General features: G+C 41.0%; 1 protein-coding gene across 1 annotated transcript in view; it reads right to left on the bottom strand.

The window, feature by feature from the left end:
* Nucleotides 1-385: 385 nt before the first annotated feature.
* ZFAND3 (zinc finger AN1-type containing 3) overlaps nucleotides 386-20,635 on the bottom strand; it is a 131,931-nt gene continuing 111,681 nt past the window's right edge. Inside the window, exon 7 of the mRNA XM_035108144.2 lies at nucleotides 386-2,952. Within this exon, the coding sequence (XP_034964035.1) occupies nucleotides 2,798-2,952 (155 nt within the window). The 3' untranslated portion in view covers nucleotides 386-2,797. The remainder of the gene's footprint in view (nucleotides 2,953-20,635) is intronic.

Raw genomic sequence — 20,635 nt, 5'->3', positions numbered from 1 at the left:
TAACTCAGCATGTTTTTGGCTCCTGGCACTAACTAATTTTAGGAGTGCTTGACACTCTTAAGATTACTTTTTACAGAGAGTGCAAAATGCCCAAGTTAAAACTGGCTACCTGCTTCAGTGCCATTTATTCTTATGGGAAGAATAATATTCTTATAGAAAAAAGTTAAATATCTAATTTTGTGCTCCATGTTTGTCAATCTGAAGTGGATGCCCCAATACAGCAGATGAAAATGATTGGTCTTGAAGCGTGTGGAATAGCAATGAGACCCCTGTCACCTCTTCCCCACCTCTACACCCCTGTGCAATCACTTTGAAAAAATTATCAAGCCATAAACGGGGATTGCACTGATAAGCAGCAATACCTATTGCAAAACTCAGAGAGGAATTCAAAGTTTAATCTGATCTGTTTAATGGTTTTGTTTCTTTTAAGCAGGAGGAAAAAGAATTACAATCCTTTTAATATTTTCACAATGTTAAACTAAAACTGAGCTCTAGGCTACATGTGTAAGTAAATCTAGAACACAAAAAAGGGTTAAATAAGATTTTCTTTAAAGATACAAGAACTGAAGCTTTCTTTACGTTTAACAAACTTCACAGAACAGATACTGCAAAGGAACAACCCCCACACTTTTTTTTTTAAAGTGAACATTGTCCATAATCCACATGAACTTTGAGTAGTGTTTGCTCAAGAGCCACCTTGAAACCAACTGTGCACTTGTAACAGGGCTAAAGAAAGGGTTAACAAGGGAAAAATAGCATCTTCGTTATTAATCTGCAAAAGTCTTGTGTATCAATCAGAATGTCCATCAAATGCTATGCTAGGATTTTAGAAGGGAAGAAAGTGCATAGCGCGGCAGCAGCTGAAGTCCATGGTTTTTTTGTTTTGTTTTTTAAACTCTTCATGGCAAATGCAAAGAAAATTGTCTCGATTTCCCCCTCACGCCAATGGAAAGGGAATACTTCCTTAGGAAACAGAGAATGCAGCTGGAAATTCCATTGCCGACTTCAAAGCCTTGAGTACAACACAGAATGGTTTCTCCATATTGAACTTTAGAATGTTGGAATATCTCAGATTTACTTCATTACAATTTGCACTGTTGCAATACAGGCCCAGCCTCCGTCACTGGGTACCAGAGTAAATACAATTCAGCCTGTAAACCAGCAATTTACCTTCAGCACAAATGGAGTAGTCGGTGCCTCATCTAAACTACTATTCCCCACAAACTTTTTTTTTAAGAGTGACACCAGGGTAATTCTCTCTTTGGGTGCCTTAAATTTGACCTTTTTGTGAAAGCATAAGACAACACAACTCCCCCTTCCTCCAGCAGCCCTCCCTCCCATTCCCAACTATATACCTAATTCCAAATTGCTAGTGGAGCTTTTAAAACTGGTTTGGGGAGCAAAGACTCCACATAGGGCCACCACCATTAAATAATTCTTCTTTCTTACAGAATCTTTGCCAGTAGCTGGAGGCAAACAGACACTGCCCTTTTCTCACCGCTGCACGCTAAGGATGGTGCAGTTTGGCTCAATGAGATAAGACAGACCACAATACAGAACTGGAGCGTTAAAGAACAAATCTGGAGAGTCCCAATTCTAAGCAATGCATTTCATCATCATTTGCTTTGCCACAGGTGATGGGCAGAGGCCTTCACTGAGAGCTGCATAGTCACAAGGCTGGAACAGCCCATTTGATTATCTCCTTAACACCACTGGAAGTGAGGCATACAAACTCAATTCAATACGGGGTGATTTTCCTGGTTGTTCCCCCAATATCGTTACTGAATTCTGTTTGCTACCAAATGTCCTTTACCCCCTCAATATAAGTCTAACTACAGAAAGTCAGTCTGTAGGATCCGGCCATGGCTACTGTGCTGTGAAATTAGCCTTATTTGATCAATTAACAGATACCTGCACTTAGCAAAAGGCAAACAAGAGCCAATCGGGTTTTGGCCGATGGGAAAACAGTCACAATGGTTGGCATGTGGAATCCAAACGCACTGCTTCAGAAATGTTGTCGATGCTGCGTAGAAAAATGCACACCGCTTACTGCTTGTTCCAGGAGTGGAGCTAACTTTAAAGCAATATCATCACCATCCTCCACCTAAGTGAAGAAACAGTTCCCTGTAATGTGTTTGATAAAAAAAAGTTGTCATAAGAATCTGTCCCCTTCTTTTTGACTTCCCAGAAGATGTTCCCACCCAGAGAGGTTCCCTCCTCATGCTGGCGACGCTACCTAACCTCAGAAGACACATCTGAAGATCGAATGAGTAACCATTTAGGTCTTCTAGATTCAGCAGCTACACTGCCAGCTCTAAGCAGAGTTTCACCCCTTCAAGGTTAGCTAGAAGTGAGGATAAGAAAACCAGGCTATTAAGGGTACTTTCTTCCAGACAGGTGTGCACATTGCAGTCTTTTACATCAGTTTCTACTCAGCTGCTGGAAGCTAGCAGCATAAGGCTTTTTCTTTCTTTTTTTAAGAGCTTGACTCCTGCAATAATAGAACCCTTTAGAATTCTGTTAAAATCCACTAGCCATGCTCAAAAATATTTCTTCATGGTTTTTGTTTTTGTTTTTAATATGGTGGCTAGTAGGCACCTTAACAACCAGCCAGAAATCAATGTCAATCACCATTAACCCCTAAACTACAGTACCAGGATGGTTGGCTAAAGAAAGGAAATTGATTGGCTGTAGTCTGAAACTTGCCCAGTACAAGGTGTCTGGCTGACTTTGTCCTAAATAAGGCTAACATTAGTGAACTAAGAGAACGGCATTTGGTTGTAGAGAGTCTTGCAACTCAGGAGCAGCCCTCGCCAATGCGCTGGCATGACCGCCCCACTTTCCGGTCCAGTTTCACCATTTTCATAATGGCTTCTTCACGCCCACGTCCCATGTGGTCAAATGTGCAATCGTGCTGTTCAGGCAGGCGATGCAACATACAGAACACGTAACCTGCAAGGACAGAAGCGGGGGAAGGAGAAAGAGAAAGAAGAGAACACAACATTAAAAACCAGAATTCTACAGAGCGACAAGTTCGCACCATCTAGGGTTGTAGTTTGCAAACTGTATTTCAGTTCAAACTGGGCTCCATACAAATAAATAAACTAACAGTCAAGTCCTCCTATGAGCTCACACCTGAAGGCAGCTGTCTTTTGCATCTCCACACAATTCATTGCTCTAGCTTTCCAGTCAGCTTCTGTTGGGGCTGGCTACTTTGCTGCATCAAGTGCAAAAAATATTGCTAAGGGCTAAACTGACATGATTGCATTTGCACAATTAGCAATTTTTAAAAATTACAGGCATGGGGAAGGCTGATCTAGGCTGGGATCCTGGCATAGAACATAGAGAGGCTTTAACCTGCTTTGCCTAGATCAGCCTCACTGTGCCTATTATTTGTACTGGGAAAGACCCTATCTGTTTGCTCTAATGGGAACTTTGTGTCTTAAAGCGAGTAGCAGGTGTGTGGGATTCCTGCCCCAGATTGGGACTGCAGCATGGGGAAAGGGTTAAAGCCCCCTCACTGTCAGGGTATCGGCCCAGATTGGGGCCTCTGCACCTTCAATTTATGTCTTTCAAGAAATTGCTAATGGCATCTCATCTAGTTTGGCCCTGACTCACTCCTGACAGAGAACCTCTGAAGAATACCGTAGTGATTTCTGCAGGGACAGGATGGGAAGGAATGCTATTCATACCCTTACACAGCCTGCCATTAAACCTTTACAGAAGAGTGACGGGGGTCTCTGTTATCAGAAGTGAGAAACTAGGATATAAAACTGTTAATTTTTCTAATTGGGAAATGAGCCTCAGAGAGCAGGACTTCTCCCAAGTGATATTCAAGCTGCCATATAAGCCTTAGAACCATCCATAAAATTCTACAACTGAAATGAGAATGAAAATAAATAAATAAATAAATAAATAAATAAAAATTTATTTATACCCCGCCCATCTTGCTGAGTTTCCCCAGCCACTCTGGGCGGCTTCCAACAGAACATTAAAATGCAATAATCGGCTGGAAATCAGTGTGTTTTTATTATTATTATTTATTATTTATACCCCGCCCATCTGGCTGGGTTTCCCCCGCCACTCTGGGCGGCTTCCAACAAATACCAAAATATCACAGATTAAAACTTCCCTAAACAGGGCTGCCTTTAGGTGTTTTCTAAATGTCAGGTAGTTGTTTATCTCCTTGACCTCCGATGGGAGGGCGTTCCACAGGGCGGGCGCCACTACAGAGAAGGCCCTCTGCCTGGTTCCCTGTAGCTTTGCCAGAAGGCCCTCGGCGCTGGATCTCAGTGTCCGGGCTGAACATGGGGGTGGAGATGCTCCTTCAGGTATATAGGACCGAGGCCATTCAGGGCTTTAAAAGTCAGCACCAACACTTTGAATTGTGCTCGGAAACGTACTGGGAGCCAATGTAGGTCTCTTAGGACCAGTGTTATATGGTCTCGGCGGCCGCTCCCAGTCAACAGTCTAGCTGCCACATTCTGGATTAATTGCAGTTTCCGGGTCACCTTCAAAGGTAGCCCCACGTAGAGCGCATTTGCAGTAGTCCAAGCGGGAGATAACTAGAGCATGCACCACTCTGGTGAGACAGTCTGTGGGCAGGTAGGGTTTCAGCCTGCGTACCAGATGGAGCTGGTAGACAGCCGCCCTGGACACAGAATTAACCTGTGCCTCTATGGACAGCTGTGAGTCCAAAATGACTCCCAGGCTGCGCACCTGGTCCTTCAAGGGCACAGTTATCCCATTCAGGACCAGGGAGTCCCCCACACCCACCCGCTCCCTGTCCCCCCAAAACAGTACTTCTGTCTTGTCAGGATTCAACCTCAATCTGTTAGCCGCCATCCATCCTCCAACCGCCTCCAGGCACTCACACAGGACATTTACTGCCTTCACTGGTTCTGATTTAAAAGAGAGATAGAGTTGGGTGACATCCGCATACTGATGAACACCCAGCCCAAACCCCCTGATGATCTCTCCCAGCGGCTGCATGTAGATGTTAAAGAGCATGGGGGAGAGGACAGAGCCCTGAGGCACCCCACAAGTGAGAGCCCAGGGGTCTGAGCACTCATCCCCCACCACCACTTTCTGGACACGGCCCAGGAGGAAGGAGCGGAACCACTGTATGGCAGTCCCCCCAGCTCCCAACCCCTCTAGACGGTCCAGAAGGATGTTATGGTTGATTGTATCAAAGGCCGCTGAGAGATCCAGCAGAACTAGGAAACAGCTCTCACCTTTGTCCCTAGCCCGCCGGAGATCATCAACCACCGCGACCAAGGCAGTTTCAGCCCATCACCCAGCCCTTCCCGGCTCGCTTTTATTAGCCAGGATGGGCAAGGGTCAAGGAGACAGGTGGTCGGTTTCACTCGTCCACGCAGCCTGTCCACATCCTTGGAGGTAACAGATTGAAATTGATCCCATGAAATATGACTAGACAGGGCTCCAGCATTCTCCCGCCCCGGCCCTGCTCCCACGGTGGAGTCTACCTCCCTCCGAATCTGAGTGACTTTATCTGCAAAAAACTTTTACGTGAGTAGAATGTGTCCTTTTATTTAAAATGCATCTCTGGGTTATTTGTGGGGCATAGGAATTCGTTCATTTCCCCCCAAAATATATTCCGGCCCCCCACAAAGTCTGAGAGATAGTGGACCGGCTCCCTGCTGACCCCTGGCCTAAAGTGAAAGAAAACCCTCCCCAAACACAGGCTTAGGGCAGGAATCTTAAATTTCCAAAAATTAATACCATGGTTTTTTACTATACACACAATTAATTTGGAACACAGACTCCCATAAGTATTCAGTGACCGCAGTGGCAACATTTAAAGGAAATATTCCTGGATTTTATGGGCTTGGGAGCAGAGCCAATAATCTCATCTAAAATCAGGACACTTGACATTTTAAATTTAGCCCTGGCTTCATGCAAACGTTGCTGGTTGTCAACTTTATTTCTGAGTGAAAGGGCACAAGAGTTCAAATCACCCATAATCTGCAGCTCATGTCACGATTCAAATTTAAATAAAACATTTGTTTCTTTACAGATAACTCATTTGGAGCCACTTCAGAACTAACCTTAATAATGACAAAGTTATTCCTGTACAGAATTCCACTCAAGTTCTTGTCACCTTCACCTCTCTCATGAAATTTTACACTTCCTACTGATTTGAAATTCTAATCGACAAAGGCTAATGCTTCACCTAAAAATACCTAGAAACTTTCAAAACTGAAGGCACTGCAATAGTTTTGTGCCACTGTGCTGTATTGTTCAGGAATGTATGCTTCAGTGCAGCATTCTTGGAACAAAGAAGTCTTTGCATACCTTCAAAATCCCAGAACAGAGGCGCCAATAGCATAGCATTGGCATTCTTGGATGTGGGAGCTGCAGCAAAATGATGCAGTGTGGAGTTTATGTTCAAGATTCCATTCCTTCTCACCCACTATTTTTCATCCCTCCACTAACAAGCAGGCAGTTGGTGGTCACTGAGTACCCAGTTGACTTTGGGCTGTTTTTGCAATTTCCCCTTAGGGTTCCCCTCCCATAAATATTTTTCCATAGCTCAGTCTTTTTCTTCATACCTCATATCACCTTCCTGTGTGAGTGGAGTTGCTTGGCTACATAAGCAATGGCATTCACAGCCTCAATAGATGGAAACAGAGGATATATGTATTCTTTGGGTTTGCTCATTAAATTAAAGCTTTGGCAAACTACATGTGTAATGGTATCTACATTGCTACATTGTCCAGACAGGAGAAGGAAAGAATATCGGCATCCTCAGGCATTGATCCTGCTCCACAAATAAGACTAGGCAATTTGAAGCGTCAACATCAAGATATTCAGGTGGGGAGAAATTTGTATGCATCCGTCATTTAAACAGAGATATGCGCAAACATTAAGTCAAATGACAGCCATTCTGATTAACGACCATTCATGCAATGGTATGTCAGTGTTTCTCCGAATTTCTGATAATTTATTTTCTGGATTAGAAATGAAAGTGCACTCTCCTGCCATCATTCACAAGGCTTATGTTTAGAATAAGAATTATCTGCCTTCACAGAAACAATCCCCTGTGTTTGTGCACATGTCTCCTCTTTTGAAAAGGACCAGACAAGATTGGTAACTCATGCAGAGAGACAGCGGGCAGCCACTGCTGGGGGTAAGGCATTATTAGGAGGGGCTGAATAATCCAATCAGAGCCAGTGTTGAAACACTGGCCTATTGGGAAGAGGCCAAAACAGTGTATAGCAGAAAATCATATGCAGAATGGTGGGCAGCAATATGGATTCATAAAAGTTTTAATCCATTTATTCCTCATAGCATATTCCCATGACACATGAGGATATAGAGTTCATTGGTGGTGACTGTTTCTGGCAGTAATTTACAATCTGAGTAGAACAATTGTCCACTCTGCAGTAGAAAAATGTAAAACCTGGCACCAACGACTTTTGTAGAACTGGTCATGTTTAACTGAGATATAGTAGTTCTCCTTCTCCTTCTTCTAAAAAACTTCTTCCCTTCAACCCAGCTATTCGGACCTCTCCTGGCAGCCATGGAAGCTGGTTATCGTAAGCACCTTCAAACAACTGAGCCAGAATTTTAAACAAGCCAATTTAAGTCCCTCCCAAATGAGAGGTTGTTTTGGTATGATTAATTTTGAACCACGTGAGGAGTTGCTCACAACTGTCTTGCCCCTTATAATAATACAGTAATTTTCTTATTTGTACCCCACCCATTTGACTGGGTTGCCCCAGCCGCTCTGAGCGGCTTCCAACCTATATATATAAAACATTACACATTTCAAAGCTTCCCTATACAGGGCTGCCTTCAGATGTCTTCTAAAGGTTGCACAGTGACTTATTTCCTTGACATCTGATGGGAGGGTGCCACTACTGAGAAGGCCTTCTGCCTGGTTCCCTGGTTCACTTCTTGCAGTGAGGGAACCACCAGAAGCCCTTGGTGCTGGATCTCAGTGTTTGGGATGAACGATGGGATTGGAGACGCTCCTTCAGGTATACTTGAGCTCTTACCACATGGTTGAATTACTAGCAGGCACAAATCTGGCTGTTTACACACATGACATTTAGAGACATAGAAAGCTGTTTGGCAAAGGCTGAAAGCTCATCTGTAAGCTCATGGCACTTGTAAAAGTTACAGACAGTAGCTTTCTAGGAAGTATTAGCTGTTTATACCTCAACCGCAAAACAAAATCCTGACTGATATTGTGTCTACTGAACTGTGGCCCAAGGAGCAATTGTCACAGACACACAAATATATTAAGGGGCTTAACCTTTTTTTCCACCATGCCTGTGGCAGAGCAAAGCAACTGCAGGCGGAGAATATTTTCTCATTGTTATGATTCAAGTAATTAAATCTGAGCTGGGAATGGCTGGCATGCTTTCTTTCTTCCACAGCACAGCAGCCTCATAAAGGAAGATCAAAACTTTGCTTTACAAAAGTGACGCAGGAAGCCCCATTCATGGGATCACAGAGGAAGTCTCAGGTCAAGGGGTCTTGTACTTATCAGTTTCCAAGACCACATTATCTACAAAAAATTGTGATGATTATGATGAAGTGTGGCTGTTGCAAAATCAAAGTTCCAAGCTAATTTATTTAAAAAGCATTTTAGTGTTAGAAAATGTGTGTGTCAGTTTTGTGACTCAACAGTTTGAGAATCAATGAATGCAATCATAGAATTTTAGAGTTAGGAGGGGCCCACAAGGCTTATCTAGTCCAACCCCTTGCAATACAGGAATCATAGCTAAATAATCCCCGACAGATGGCTATCCAACCTCTGCTTAAAACTCCCCAGTGAAGGAGAGTGTGCCACCTTCCAAGGTGATAAGGAAGGCATTAAATGATAAGGAATTAAATGATAAGGAAGCAATTAAAAAACCCACAGCAAACAGTATTTACACAAATCTATTCAATTACAAGTCTTGGAACTTTCTTCAACAATTAACCAGTTTAAACAACTCCACCCCCAATGTTCTACCCGGACACTGAGACCGAGCGCCTTCTGGCGGTTTCCTCACTACGAGAAGCCGAGTTACAGGGAACCAGGCAGAGGACTTTCTCGGTAGTGGTGCCTACCCTGTGGAACACCCTCCCATCAGATGTCAAGGAAATAAACAACTATCTGACTTTTAGAAGACATCTGAAGGCAGCCCTGTTTAGGGACGTTTTTAATGACTGATGTTTTAATGTTATTTTTAATCTTTTGTTGGAAGCCACCCCGATGGGAGGCGTATTCGTATTCATCATCATCATCATCACTTAACAGTAGGACCAACCACTGAATTTTCATTAGGAACAATTCTCAGCAAAGCTTCCACTGTAGAACACTGGGTTATTTGAGCACTAAACATGACAGGTGATGCCAATCCAGATCTACATACATGTTCCAGTTTAATAGAGCTCCCACAACTGTTCAGAATCTAAACTTGAGATAAATTTATTTTGCTGCTTTTAGACAGCTCCGTCCTTGCACAAACCGTAATTACTGCTTTTTTCTGTGTCCTTAGAACACTGTGCGCTCTGTCCAATTCTACCCTCACTCCAAAGCCAGCATTTCAAACCAATAATTTCAACCCACTTTTGGTAATGTAACAGACAAGCCAATGCCCATCTTTCTCCTACAGCCAATAATGTAGGAGAATTGAGACAAGCCGGACGAATGAAAATACAGCTTCATCTGAAATGCCTTAATTGGAACTGAGTGGGCTGGTTCTACTGTCAAGCTTTCTGTTAAGAATGCCAGAATGCTCCTAAAAGAGAAATACTCTGTAGGAAATGTTACTTTGGAACTGAAGTGAAACATGAATTTTTCAAGAAGGATCTGACAATAATGATGCAAGTCTAGTTTGCATAGCTTTCCCAAAATATTAATTGTAGTCTTGAAATTCAAAAGGTCATGTTTTCCAACATGTAAATCACCCATGTGTATAATTTCAAATACACTTTTATTCAAATGTATTTTTAATGAATTTCGGGGCAAATAATAAAGTATGAGATTTTGCCAACATAGTGGCGTTCGCCTGTTGGAATGAAATGCTAGAGGGAAGTGTTAACTCATTTGTGCTGGAGTTATAGTTTCTCATATTAAAAACAATCTGCCTTAGATTGAATCAGCAGGTCCCAAGGCATTTCACTTCCTCCCTGTGATATTCATATAGTGTTGCTCCACGGGTTGCACAACAAGTATTCAAGTATTTTGGTGAACGTGTTTACTCCACAAGCTTTGTTTTTTTAAAAAAAACAAAACCCACACAAGTGTGTGTTTAAAAAAACAAAAAACAAAAAAGCATTTTCTTTTCAACTGCATACATATGAGGAGCTACCAAGGAAATAATAAATGAACTGCAGGCACAACAGGAAAATTATACTGAAAGAGATGTCTGGAATATTTCCCTTGGTCTACCTGCTTATGCTTTAGATCCATAGTGCTTGTACGCTGCAGACAACAGATCTCTTAATGGAATCACCCAACAAGCATGTGATATCTACAGTGCAACGTAGATGCTCGTGCCTCAAAGCACTGGAAAGCTTACCCACTGCTTAAAATTCACTTCTAGATGAGAAAAGGGGCATGTGTATGAGCATCCCAGATGTATGAGCAGAAGTACAGGTGAAACTCGGAAAATTAGAATATCATCGAAAAGTGCATTTATTTCAGTAATGCAACTTATTATTATTATTATTATTATTATTTTTCTTTTAATTTTTACAAATGCTTTCTTTTGGAAATTCCACAGTAATAAAACAAATTGTTACAATAATACAAAAATAAACATCACTTACATTTCATTAATTACATTCCATTTATAATTGACCCGCCTAACAACAAATAATTACAATTACAACAAATAAAGGCTTGACATATCTTGCTTTGCATGTCATGCATCTATCTCATATATTGGTTTCGCCTTTTAAGTTGCATTACTGAAATAAATTGACGACAAAATTTTCGAGTTTTACCTGTAGGACAACAAGCAGGACAACAAGAAGAGTACAGTGAAGAATTTTCTATATGACTAGCTATTTTCTTATAAAGGGAGCTATTTTGCAAAGCAGCATTCTAAAAAGGTAAGAGCTTTCCATGGTGCAAGACCACCATGGAAAACTGGAGGTTCCTTTCACATAAGAAGTATGTGTGTGTGGGAGAAATACAAAATATAAGCACAAAACTTATTAAAGCCTTTCAACATAACATGAAATGCTGATCTTTGGATCAGAATATAGAGTAGGGGCAGGTGACCAGGTGCAAGAAGATCAAACCTATCCATTCTGAAGGAAATCAGCCCTGAGTGCTCCCTGGAAGGACAGATTGTGAAGGCGAGGCTCCAATACTTTGGCCACCTCGTGAGAAAAGAAGACTCCCTGGAAAAGACCCCGATGTTGGGAAAGATGGAGGACACAAGGAGAAGGGGACGACAGAGGATGAGATGGTTGGACAGTGTTCTTGAAGCTACCAACATGAGTCTGACCAAACTGTGGAAGGCAGTGGAAGACAGGAGTGCCTGGCGTGCTCTGGTCCATGGGGTCACAAAGATTCGGAAACGACTAAACGACTAAACAACAAGCAGGTGACCTACGGTCACCCAGATGTTACTGGAGTCCATCATCATTCCCCTTAGCCTGAGCCTCACGGCCAATAGCCAAGGATGATGGGAGTTTTAGTTCAAAAACATCTGGAGGACCACCGGTTCCGCATTTCTGATATAGACCATGTTAAATATTTTTCTAGACCTCCTTTCGTGCCCTCATGAAAAGTTATAGATATAAAAATACTAACCATATGAAAGATGGAATGTAGTAGAAACTCTAGTTAGGGAAAAAGGAAGCTGCCATAGCCTCAATCAGGCCATTAATTCAATGCTGGCTACACTGACAGGTGGTAGATCATAAGACTCAACACACTGCTTTGTTTTAATCTCCTACTGTAATTTACTGAATAATTCTATTGATATTTTTATTGACTGATTTGTATTTTTGGTTGTGATCTTAAAAAAATCTTATTGCATTCTATGTAAACCATTTAAGAGATTTTGCATACTAAGCACAATATTAAATAATAAACCTTAATAAATTATTTATCAGACAGGAGCCTTTCTGAGCAGTACCTGGTAATTCGAGGAATTGAACCTGAGGTCTTTTTCCATTGTATTCTCCCATTAAACCCTAGTTGCTAGCTTTTGCTAAGAATTTTATGATGTATGCGCTCATGCACTTTCTTCTTTATGTCTAGTAGTGCAATCTACTCCTTACGTTCTTCCTCTTTATATGAGGCCTTTGATGCAGCCAGTCAAACTTCTAAGTTCTGTATCTTTTCTTTATAAACTGCCTTTAGTTTTCTCAAAGTATATCTGTTTTCAATGCCCTCGATATAATATGAATCAACTGTGAATAGTGTGAATGAAGAATGAATGTTTAACTTAGAAAAAAGAAATCTGCTTCCAGGAATTGAACAATTAGAAATGATCACCACCTTGGTATTCCAAAACAGAACTGGCCACCAAAGCCTGAGATGCTTAATCTCATTGGAACTACGAAGCACTGCTCTGTACATGTGACAGAAGCCCAGAACATCACCTCAAGCTCAGTACATACTTGATAAATTCAATAAACTAATTTCCCTATGGAGCCTTTCTTACATGGTTTAATCCTTATAGAACTGAGTCGTATTTCATTTGTCTGAAAATTTTTTTAACCCACCCTTCATCATAGAGCAATATCCGGGTCCAATTTCTCTTGATTTTATTTGTAAACCACTTTGAGGTTTTTTTTTTTTTTTTTTTTACGATCAAGCAGTGTATACATTTTATGAAATAAATGCAATAAAAATTGAGAAGCAATATAAAACAACATATATGAGACAGGGGGAATAAAAAAATATACAACTGATAACTAAAACAATATAGTATGAACGAACTGAACTAGGATATATCAAAGAGTTCAAATACATGCCCTCCTCTGGCTATACTAGGATATGGAATGGATAAGGGCGGGAAAGTATACTGAAACTTTCCACAAAAACAATGACACCACTAATTGTGAAATGACAATCAGCCTCTACTTACAAGGCAGACCTATATTAATAATTCTGGAAGCAGCTCAGCATACCTTTATCTCAGAGCAGATGTAGGCTTGGACTGGATGTTCCCTGCTTCTCTTTTGAGAGTTCAGAGACACCATAACCATATTTCTCTGCAGTTATTCACAGCCACTGATTTAAGTCAACTGTGTTCTCTCTGTTATGCTTCCTCAAGTTACCCTGGCCAATCAGGGGTCACGTACTGGATGCAATGAAATCATTGCACTACACGGTCAATCAGATTTGGCTACATGGCAATGTCACTAAGGGCAAATGAAGCTCATTTAGAGTAAGGGAAATGTTTCCTATCCTCATCTACTTCAATCACGGGTGACTCAAACACTTTTGCACCTCTCTTCTAGCAACCCTATCAAAATGACTGAAAATTGGCCATTCTTTTTGACAGTGATGAAAGGTTTTATGAAAAGCCCTTGCCCCTTATCTCAATTCAAATTAGCTGTGAATTTTGTTACCCAGCTACACTGCACTACTTGTTACCCTGAGCTACCTCATTGAGCCTCAGTTCTGGACTCATCTCTTACAATCTGTGGACATAGAACATTTTCCTAGAGTAGTATTTATACCTCTAGAAGTCTCTGCATGGAGCATTTATCTACACTAACATGCCTCCCCAACACTGAGGATTTAATTAAAAAGTCAAAGTGTATCCAAAAATTTAATTAAAACAAGTAAGCAGTACTAGGCAGCCTGATAATATATGTGTATCATCTGTTTTTTGCTTCAGTCCAATGAAAATGCAAGGCAGATAAGACATTAATAAGGAACAAGAATAAATAATGCCGAGTTTCCAGGCTGAGACATTTTGTCTATTATAGAAGCTCCAGAGGCATTTACATAGGTCCATGTATTTTAACCTCAAGAGTGGTAACAGGCTTTACAGATTCATGTTTTAAACATTTCAGTGTATTTGCAATTAAGCTTTGCTATGTTTTTGACAAAAATACAGTAGTTACCAACATCTGCTGCAATGGAAACTATTTGAGCCATCACCTGTGTCAAAGTGGCCGATACATTAGCAAGTAAATGTGCCCAATTTGTTCCTCCATCCAACCCTCATCAAATCTTTTCTTGTAAAAAGAGAGCTTTGGTCTATGTGTTCCAAATTCAAACCCTTAAGTTAGGATCTAATTTAAAGATTTGAAGTATAGTAATCCCTCATTCACAAAGCAGAGAATATTCATATGCCTTGGACTATATACATACATGTACATGGGTGTGGTTTGTGTGTGTGAAGATATAGTAGATATGTACACAACATATGTCAGATCTATAGGTCATCTAATACAAATGAAGCTTGCACTCCTCATTCAATCTATTGTCCAGGCCCAGCAACTAAGAGTTTGTATCTGCACATGGCTCTCTTCTGCTAACATATGGCAAGACTAGTTCAGCTGTAAGTGGCTTCCCATGACATAAGTACTACAACGCAGACAAAAGTTCACATACAACAACTGCCCTCAAATCTCATGAGTCTTTATATTGAAGTCTGGACAACAGTTTCAGCTCTTTTAAACAAAGAAGAATATTAATATATATAATTTCACCTAAGCAGTTCTAATATGCTGGGTGTTTGACACTGGTGGAGCTGTGGTCTAAACCTCTTGGCCTTGCCAATCGGAAAGTCAGCGGTTCGAATCCCCGCCACGGGGTGAGCTCCTGTTGCTCTATCTCAGCTTCTGCCAACCTAGCAGTTTTGAAAGCATGGCAGTGCAAGTAGACAAATAGGTAAACTGTGTTTCCATAAGCTCTGGCACTCATCATGGTGTTCTGTTGCACCAGACGTGGTTTAGTTATGCTGGCCACATGATCCAGAAAGCTGTCTGTGGACAAACACCGGCTTCCTCGGCCTGAAAGCAAGATGAACGCCACACCCCATAGTCACCTTTGACTGGATTTAACTGTCCAGGAGTCCTTTACCTTACACCCCCCCACACACGTGTGTGTACTTTATTATTTTTGCTCTAATCCAGGAACCATGATGGTTGAAAAAACAAGAGACAAAACTTCATGCAAGTTTGCAATGTTAAAATCTTGACAGGAGGCCACAAGTGAAGCTGTGCCTCAGGCTTTGCTGGAAGTCCAGTGTGGATTTTATGAGGCACACACATTTCAATCTCAAACTCTAATTACGGTACTAACTTTGAAGTCCTACAAAGACCTGCTGATTATGAAAGGGAAACTTTTCAATTCACCTAGCCATTTCCTCTTCATTATTTATTTGTTTTTCAGTAATAGCCTGCTCTAAGCACATTCTCTCCTAAAAGCATTTCCCCCATGCCAATGCGAAAATTGTCATCTGCGTTCTAGGCTCTGAACTACGACATACTCTGGTCAAAGGGAATTTACCTCAAGAATATTATGTACTAAAAGGACTTTTAATCCACAGAAGATATTATATACTATATTTTCCATCTATAAGACACCTATTATTTGGAAAAGTGGTGGAGCGTTTTTTAACTCTATTGCTGTTGTGTGTGTTTTATTGAACTAAGCTACAGTGGTACCTCTACTTACAAATTTAATGCGTTCCGAACGCACATTCGTAAGTCGAAAAAAATGTTAAGTCGAATCCCATAAGAATGCATTAGGAGAAAAAATTAGTAAGGCGAAGCAACCCTATCTAAAAATTCGTAAATAGAAAAAATCCTATCTAAACCGCATCTAAGATGGCGGACGAAGCTCCATTCGTAAGTAGAGGTACCACTGTATATAATTATGTGTAATGCCACACAGCTGTTTTGTTTTATTTGTTACTTCTTAAAAATAAAATTGAAAAAGGTATTTTATCTTTATTCTTCAACATAATGTCCTCTGAATAAACCCAACCAAGCTTATCTATACCATCTGGTCTCTGTCTGAATGCACATGTATCTGTTTCTAATGAGAAGGAAATCCCTATGGTTTTAAGTTGGGCAGACTGAGTACCTTATATCTTAAGGGTGTGCCACCTTTCCAATGAAAGTAAGTACACGTCTAATTCTGCTTAATTGAAATAGCATTCCCTTGAGCAATGACACTTATATAGCATTCTGCAGATGAAAAACTAAATAATTCTTTGGAGATATGCTGTGAAAGCCTTTAATGCAAAGCATAACATGTTTAAGGATTCCATACACACTTTAAACAATAGGCCATCATTAGAAATTAAAAGGTACAATTGGTGCTGACCTTTAAAGCCCTAAATGTCCTCGGTCCAGTATACCTGAAGGAGCATCTCCACCTCCATCATTCTGCCCGGACACTGAGGTCCAGCACCGAGGGCCTTCTGGCGGTTCCCTCGTTGCGAGAAGCCAAGTTGCAGGGATCTAGGCAGAGGGCCTTCTCGGTGGTGGCGCCTGCCCTGTGGAACGCCCTCCCAACAGATGTCAAAGAGGAAAACAACTACCAGACTTTTAGAAGACATCGGAAGGCAGCCCTGTTCAGGGAGGCTTTTAATGTTTAATAGAGTGGCTGGGGAAACCCAGCCAGATGGGCGAGGTATAATTAATAAATTATTATTATTATTGTTTCACATATTGATATTATATTTCCATATGTATTAACTTATCAAACTGTCATGCATCCGTTAACATCTTAATATGCTTTGCCCATTAGCAGTTACTTGAAATAGCTCAATAAAGAACATTAGGGCATTTTTACATCACATCCTCAGTACCAAAAATACGTAGTTTTCATAGTTTGTGTGGTTTCTGGACACTGATGGCCAATTAACCCAAGCTGGAATGTCATTCTTCAGATATGGCCATGTATGACCACTATGAACTAGACTGAAAGCTGCATATGCTTCGTACAGGGATTGCTAAAGAGTCAGCAGATGGTGGTAATTTTCCCTGTCATTCCTGACCGGTGCTGGATTTGACATGGTGACAGAGGTGAAATGCTTCACATCCCATTACCAATCCCCTAAGCAATAATTGTAAGCCTTGTAAAGACTTTACTGCTGCAGAAAGCAGCTCAGCTTATGAGTTTTTGGCAATTTCATGCCACTCTAGGAAGTCACTGTAAATCCAATCCTTCATAACCTTTAAAATTTTCAAATTGTGAGTTTTAGTGTCTTTAGTGTCTCTGATTTAGTAGGATTAGCTCAATGTTAATCAGCTTAATGTTCACATGTCCGAAAAATCTAAGTCTAAACTAACTGGTAAAGTTAGCTTTAGCACCGATTAAAAAATTTCCACTAAAATCGGCTGATTAATTTTTTTCCAGTAAAATCCATGATCAGTGAATCACTTTTTGGATTCAGGAAAGAAAATGGCCTTGAATCTGTTTTAAGAAGTGAAAAGCACTTTTGCTCATGAAATTTGATTTCAAGATTGGAAATCTATCTCAAGTCTGAAACTCAAGCGACCTAAAATCTCCCTTTCAAGCACAATGCTATGGGAACTGCAACAGCTAATGTGAACATTTACACTGTAATCTTGAATTCAAATCAGGTAGCCAACAGCTGCGTTCACATATCATGCTAAAATCCTGGGTTTAATATGACATGCATCACCCCTTCCTCCCACACAGTTGAGAGCAGAAGAGTTTGGAAGCTTTCATTTCTGTTTTTAGTTAATCATGGTGTCTGGATCATCCAAACCAGAAACTATGGTTAATTTCAAAAAGCATCAGAAAGCATGATTGACATCTTTGAAATTAACCACAGTTACCATTAACCACAGTTTGTCATGCCAACATTACAAACTATGATTCATGGAATGAAAAAAGTTATGAACTCATTCTTCTCTTCTTGCATGGCCAACAGGGGGAGAAGGGAAACAGAGGAAGCCCAAGGCTTGCTTTGGCCCATATGCACATCAAGCTAAGCCACAGTTCTGTGTGACTTGTCAATGTGGCCAGCTAGAACTAATATTGTTACTTAAGAGGGTTTTTGGAGCAGCTCATATTTAGCAGGGTTCTTATTAAAATTGCGGAATATGGTTTTTTATGTTAGTAGTTGAACTCTTGCCCACTGAAACTTGATACTAATAGTGCATTTATGAAATGAGTATCGACCATGTGAAGCCAAGCCCCCAAACAGTCCAGTCAATGCTTTGAAATTATCACTATCTGAACATTTGGCTGGCGTAACTGCCATGTAGAAATGTCTTGTAGGAAAGTGGCATTACTCCAGTATTGTTGATTTAAAGGTTAGCCAGTCAGAGAGACGCAGAATGAAAATCTGCTTTCACATTTCTGTTCCTCACCAAAGCCTGCAAAGTGCATTAGCAATTAGCAATTCCTCTCACCTCTCCCAATTCGCTGTGTGAGAAAGCTCAGAACTCATCTTACAAATTGCTCTTTTGAAGATCAAAGGAAAGCTGAATTTGTCTATGTGCGCACTAGATGAGATTGTAATTTAATGGAATTTTCAGGGAAGGCTTGGTGGCATGTTCCTATGACAGCCCCAGGATAGAGGATTCAGGGGAGCTCTATGACTCTTCCCTTCTGAGCGCCTTCCTTGCCTTTAATTGGCACCTCATTAGAAATTAATGAAAATGACATCCTCTGTTCTTACTGCTCTAGGCACAGCACACTACAAAAAGCCCCATCACAATTCATAACACATTCAATTTATATAGCAATAGCTCTTAAGCATTATTTATGAGATGTGAATTTCTTGTCAGCAGTTAATAACCTATACATAAAAGAAGAGAATGGGGGGAAAGAGACTGTGCGCATACACAAGAAAATATTTCAGCAGCAAAGAGATGCCTTGTTCATGTTTAAAGCACCTTTGCAGTAGCTCTCATCTCCACTAAACTGTTTAGAGGTGGCTCCCCCCCCCCCGGGCCATTATTGGTAGCAATAATGCTGGTGGATCTGGAAGATATTGAAATCATAATCATGAAAGCTCTATGGAAGGTTTAAGAGTAAACAGAAGTAGTCATGCCCCACTGTTCACTGGTGAACAACAAAAACCGTATTCAAATGTCATCTCCCAAAGCACATAGAAGGTAAATGTCCTGTGAACACCCCATAAACAGTCCTCTTCATGGTGAAGAAGACCTGAGCCATCCTTTGCCACCAAAGGAATCCAGGAAATATGGCCTTTGACAATGCAGACTTGCATTCTTCCTACCAGCTACTAAAATATTTTTTTGCCAGCAGAAGGTTGAGTTGTCTAATTTCTTTGTTGAAAGAATTAAGGGGGGAGGAAATTTGGCTCAAAGGTAGGCGTTATCAGAGCACAACTCCCTTTCACCTGCAGGAGATCTTTTGGGTTCTCTTAAATTACAGTATTAGGATTCAGAAGCTATAAAAGCATAAGCAATACATCAAAGTAGGATGTATGGAAAATGGCAATCTATAAATTATGCAGACCTAAGCCTTTAAAATAATTTTTAGCTCCAGGAGTTAAAGACAGCGATCTAAATGGTGTTTTAAAGGTCATGAAGAGGCCAAGGTAGATTCTAGAGTACTGACATTCTGTATTTCTGGGGATCCAAATCTACTAGGATCGTCACCATGTCGAATACCAGGAAAACCTCTAAAAGCAGCACTCCTTAGAATAGATTACAAATCACAGGGACTAACAGTTTTTGGGAAATGGGTCACAAATTTAGACAACTACAAGTATAATTTAAGCAATCACTACAGCACTCAAGCAGCAACCAGAGCCTTGGGGGCAGTTTTGCCTCTAGTCTGCTGGCATGTCAGCAGAAGGGCTGGTGGTTCAGGCTTGACGATATAAGAGCCAAGAATCGAAGCCCTCCTGCTCCTCTCAAAGTATGCCATAAACTCCTCTTGCCCGTGCCACCTGAGGCACTCTTGCAATCCAGGAGATGAGCAGTAAGTGAAGTGACACTTAACACTGAAGTTGGAAGCAAAAGCAAATTTTCTAACACGGAGACGTGGCAATGCTATAAATGCAAACACTATTTTGAGAGTTAAAAGTTCACAGCATGGCAGGCAGGATAAAGGGCAGATATCTGAGAAACCTGGGAAGGAATACACCATTGTACTAAGGTGAACGTTCCGTCAGGGGAAGCATTTCAGTTTGCCAGAAGCAATTATCCCCTCACTCTTCCCGGCATGCATTGTTTCACGGGTTTTCCTGAACTCCCCAAGCCAATTTCACAGGGGGCACGGGGGCTGGACCCCATTGTGCAAGTCAAGTCATTGCACAGGGCTTCCACTACTGAGAATCTCGCCACTGCTGTCTGTGCATGCATAGCAGATAGTGGCCTTGTTCAGACAAACATAGCTTGGCTTAATAAAGAATTATGAACAAGCCTTCTGCCTGTGCGTGCAGCTCCTTTACTCCTTTTTCAGTGTGAGCAATCAAACCAGGAAGTCTCTAATTAACCAGAGCTTCCTTTTTACTCTGAAACAGTTAACTACGGCTGCTAACTTCAAAATGAGCCACAACCTTAAACCAGATCTCTCTTTTTGCAAAGTTGTTAACTATAGTTTACATAAGAACTATTAAGCCCAGATGAGACTGTTTGAACACAGCCAGTGCCATTTAACATACTCTAGAGAGGAAGCAAGCACAATGGAGAGCTTCATGACAAATAAAGAATAAAAGTTCATTAAGAGCTTTCA

The sequence above is a fragment of the Zootoca vivipara genome, chromosome 3 (genome assembly GCF_963506605.1).
Source record: "Zootoca vivipara chromosome 3, rZooViv1.1, whole genome shotgun sequence".
In the NCBI taxonomy this organism is placed as follows: domain Eukaryota; kingdom Metazoa; phylum Chordata; class Lepidosauria; order Squamata; family Lacertidae; genus Zootoca; species Zootoca vivipara.
The sequence above is the reverse complement of the archived record's forward strand: the minus strand, read 5'-3'. Positions and strand labels throughout refer to the sequence as shown.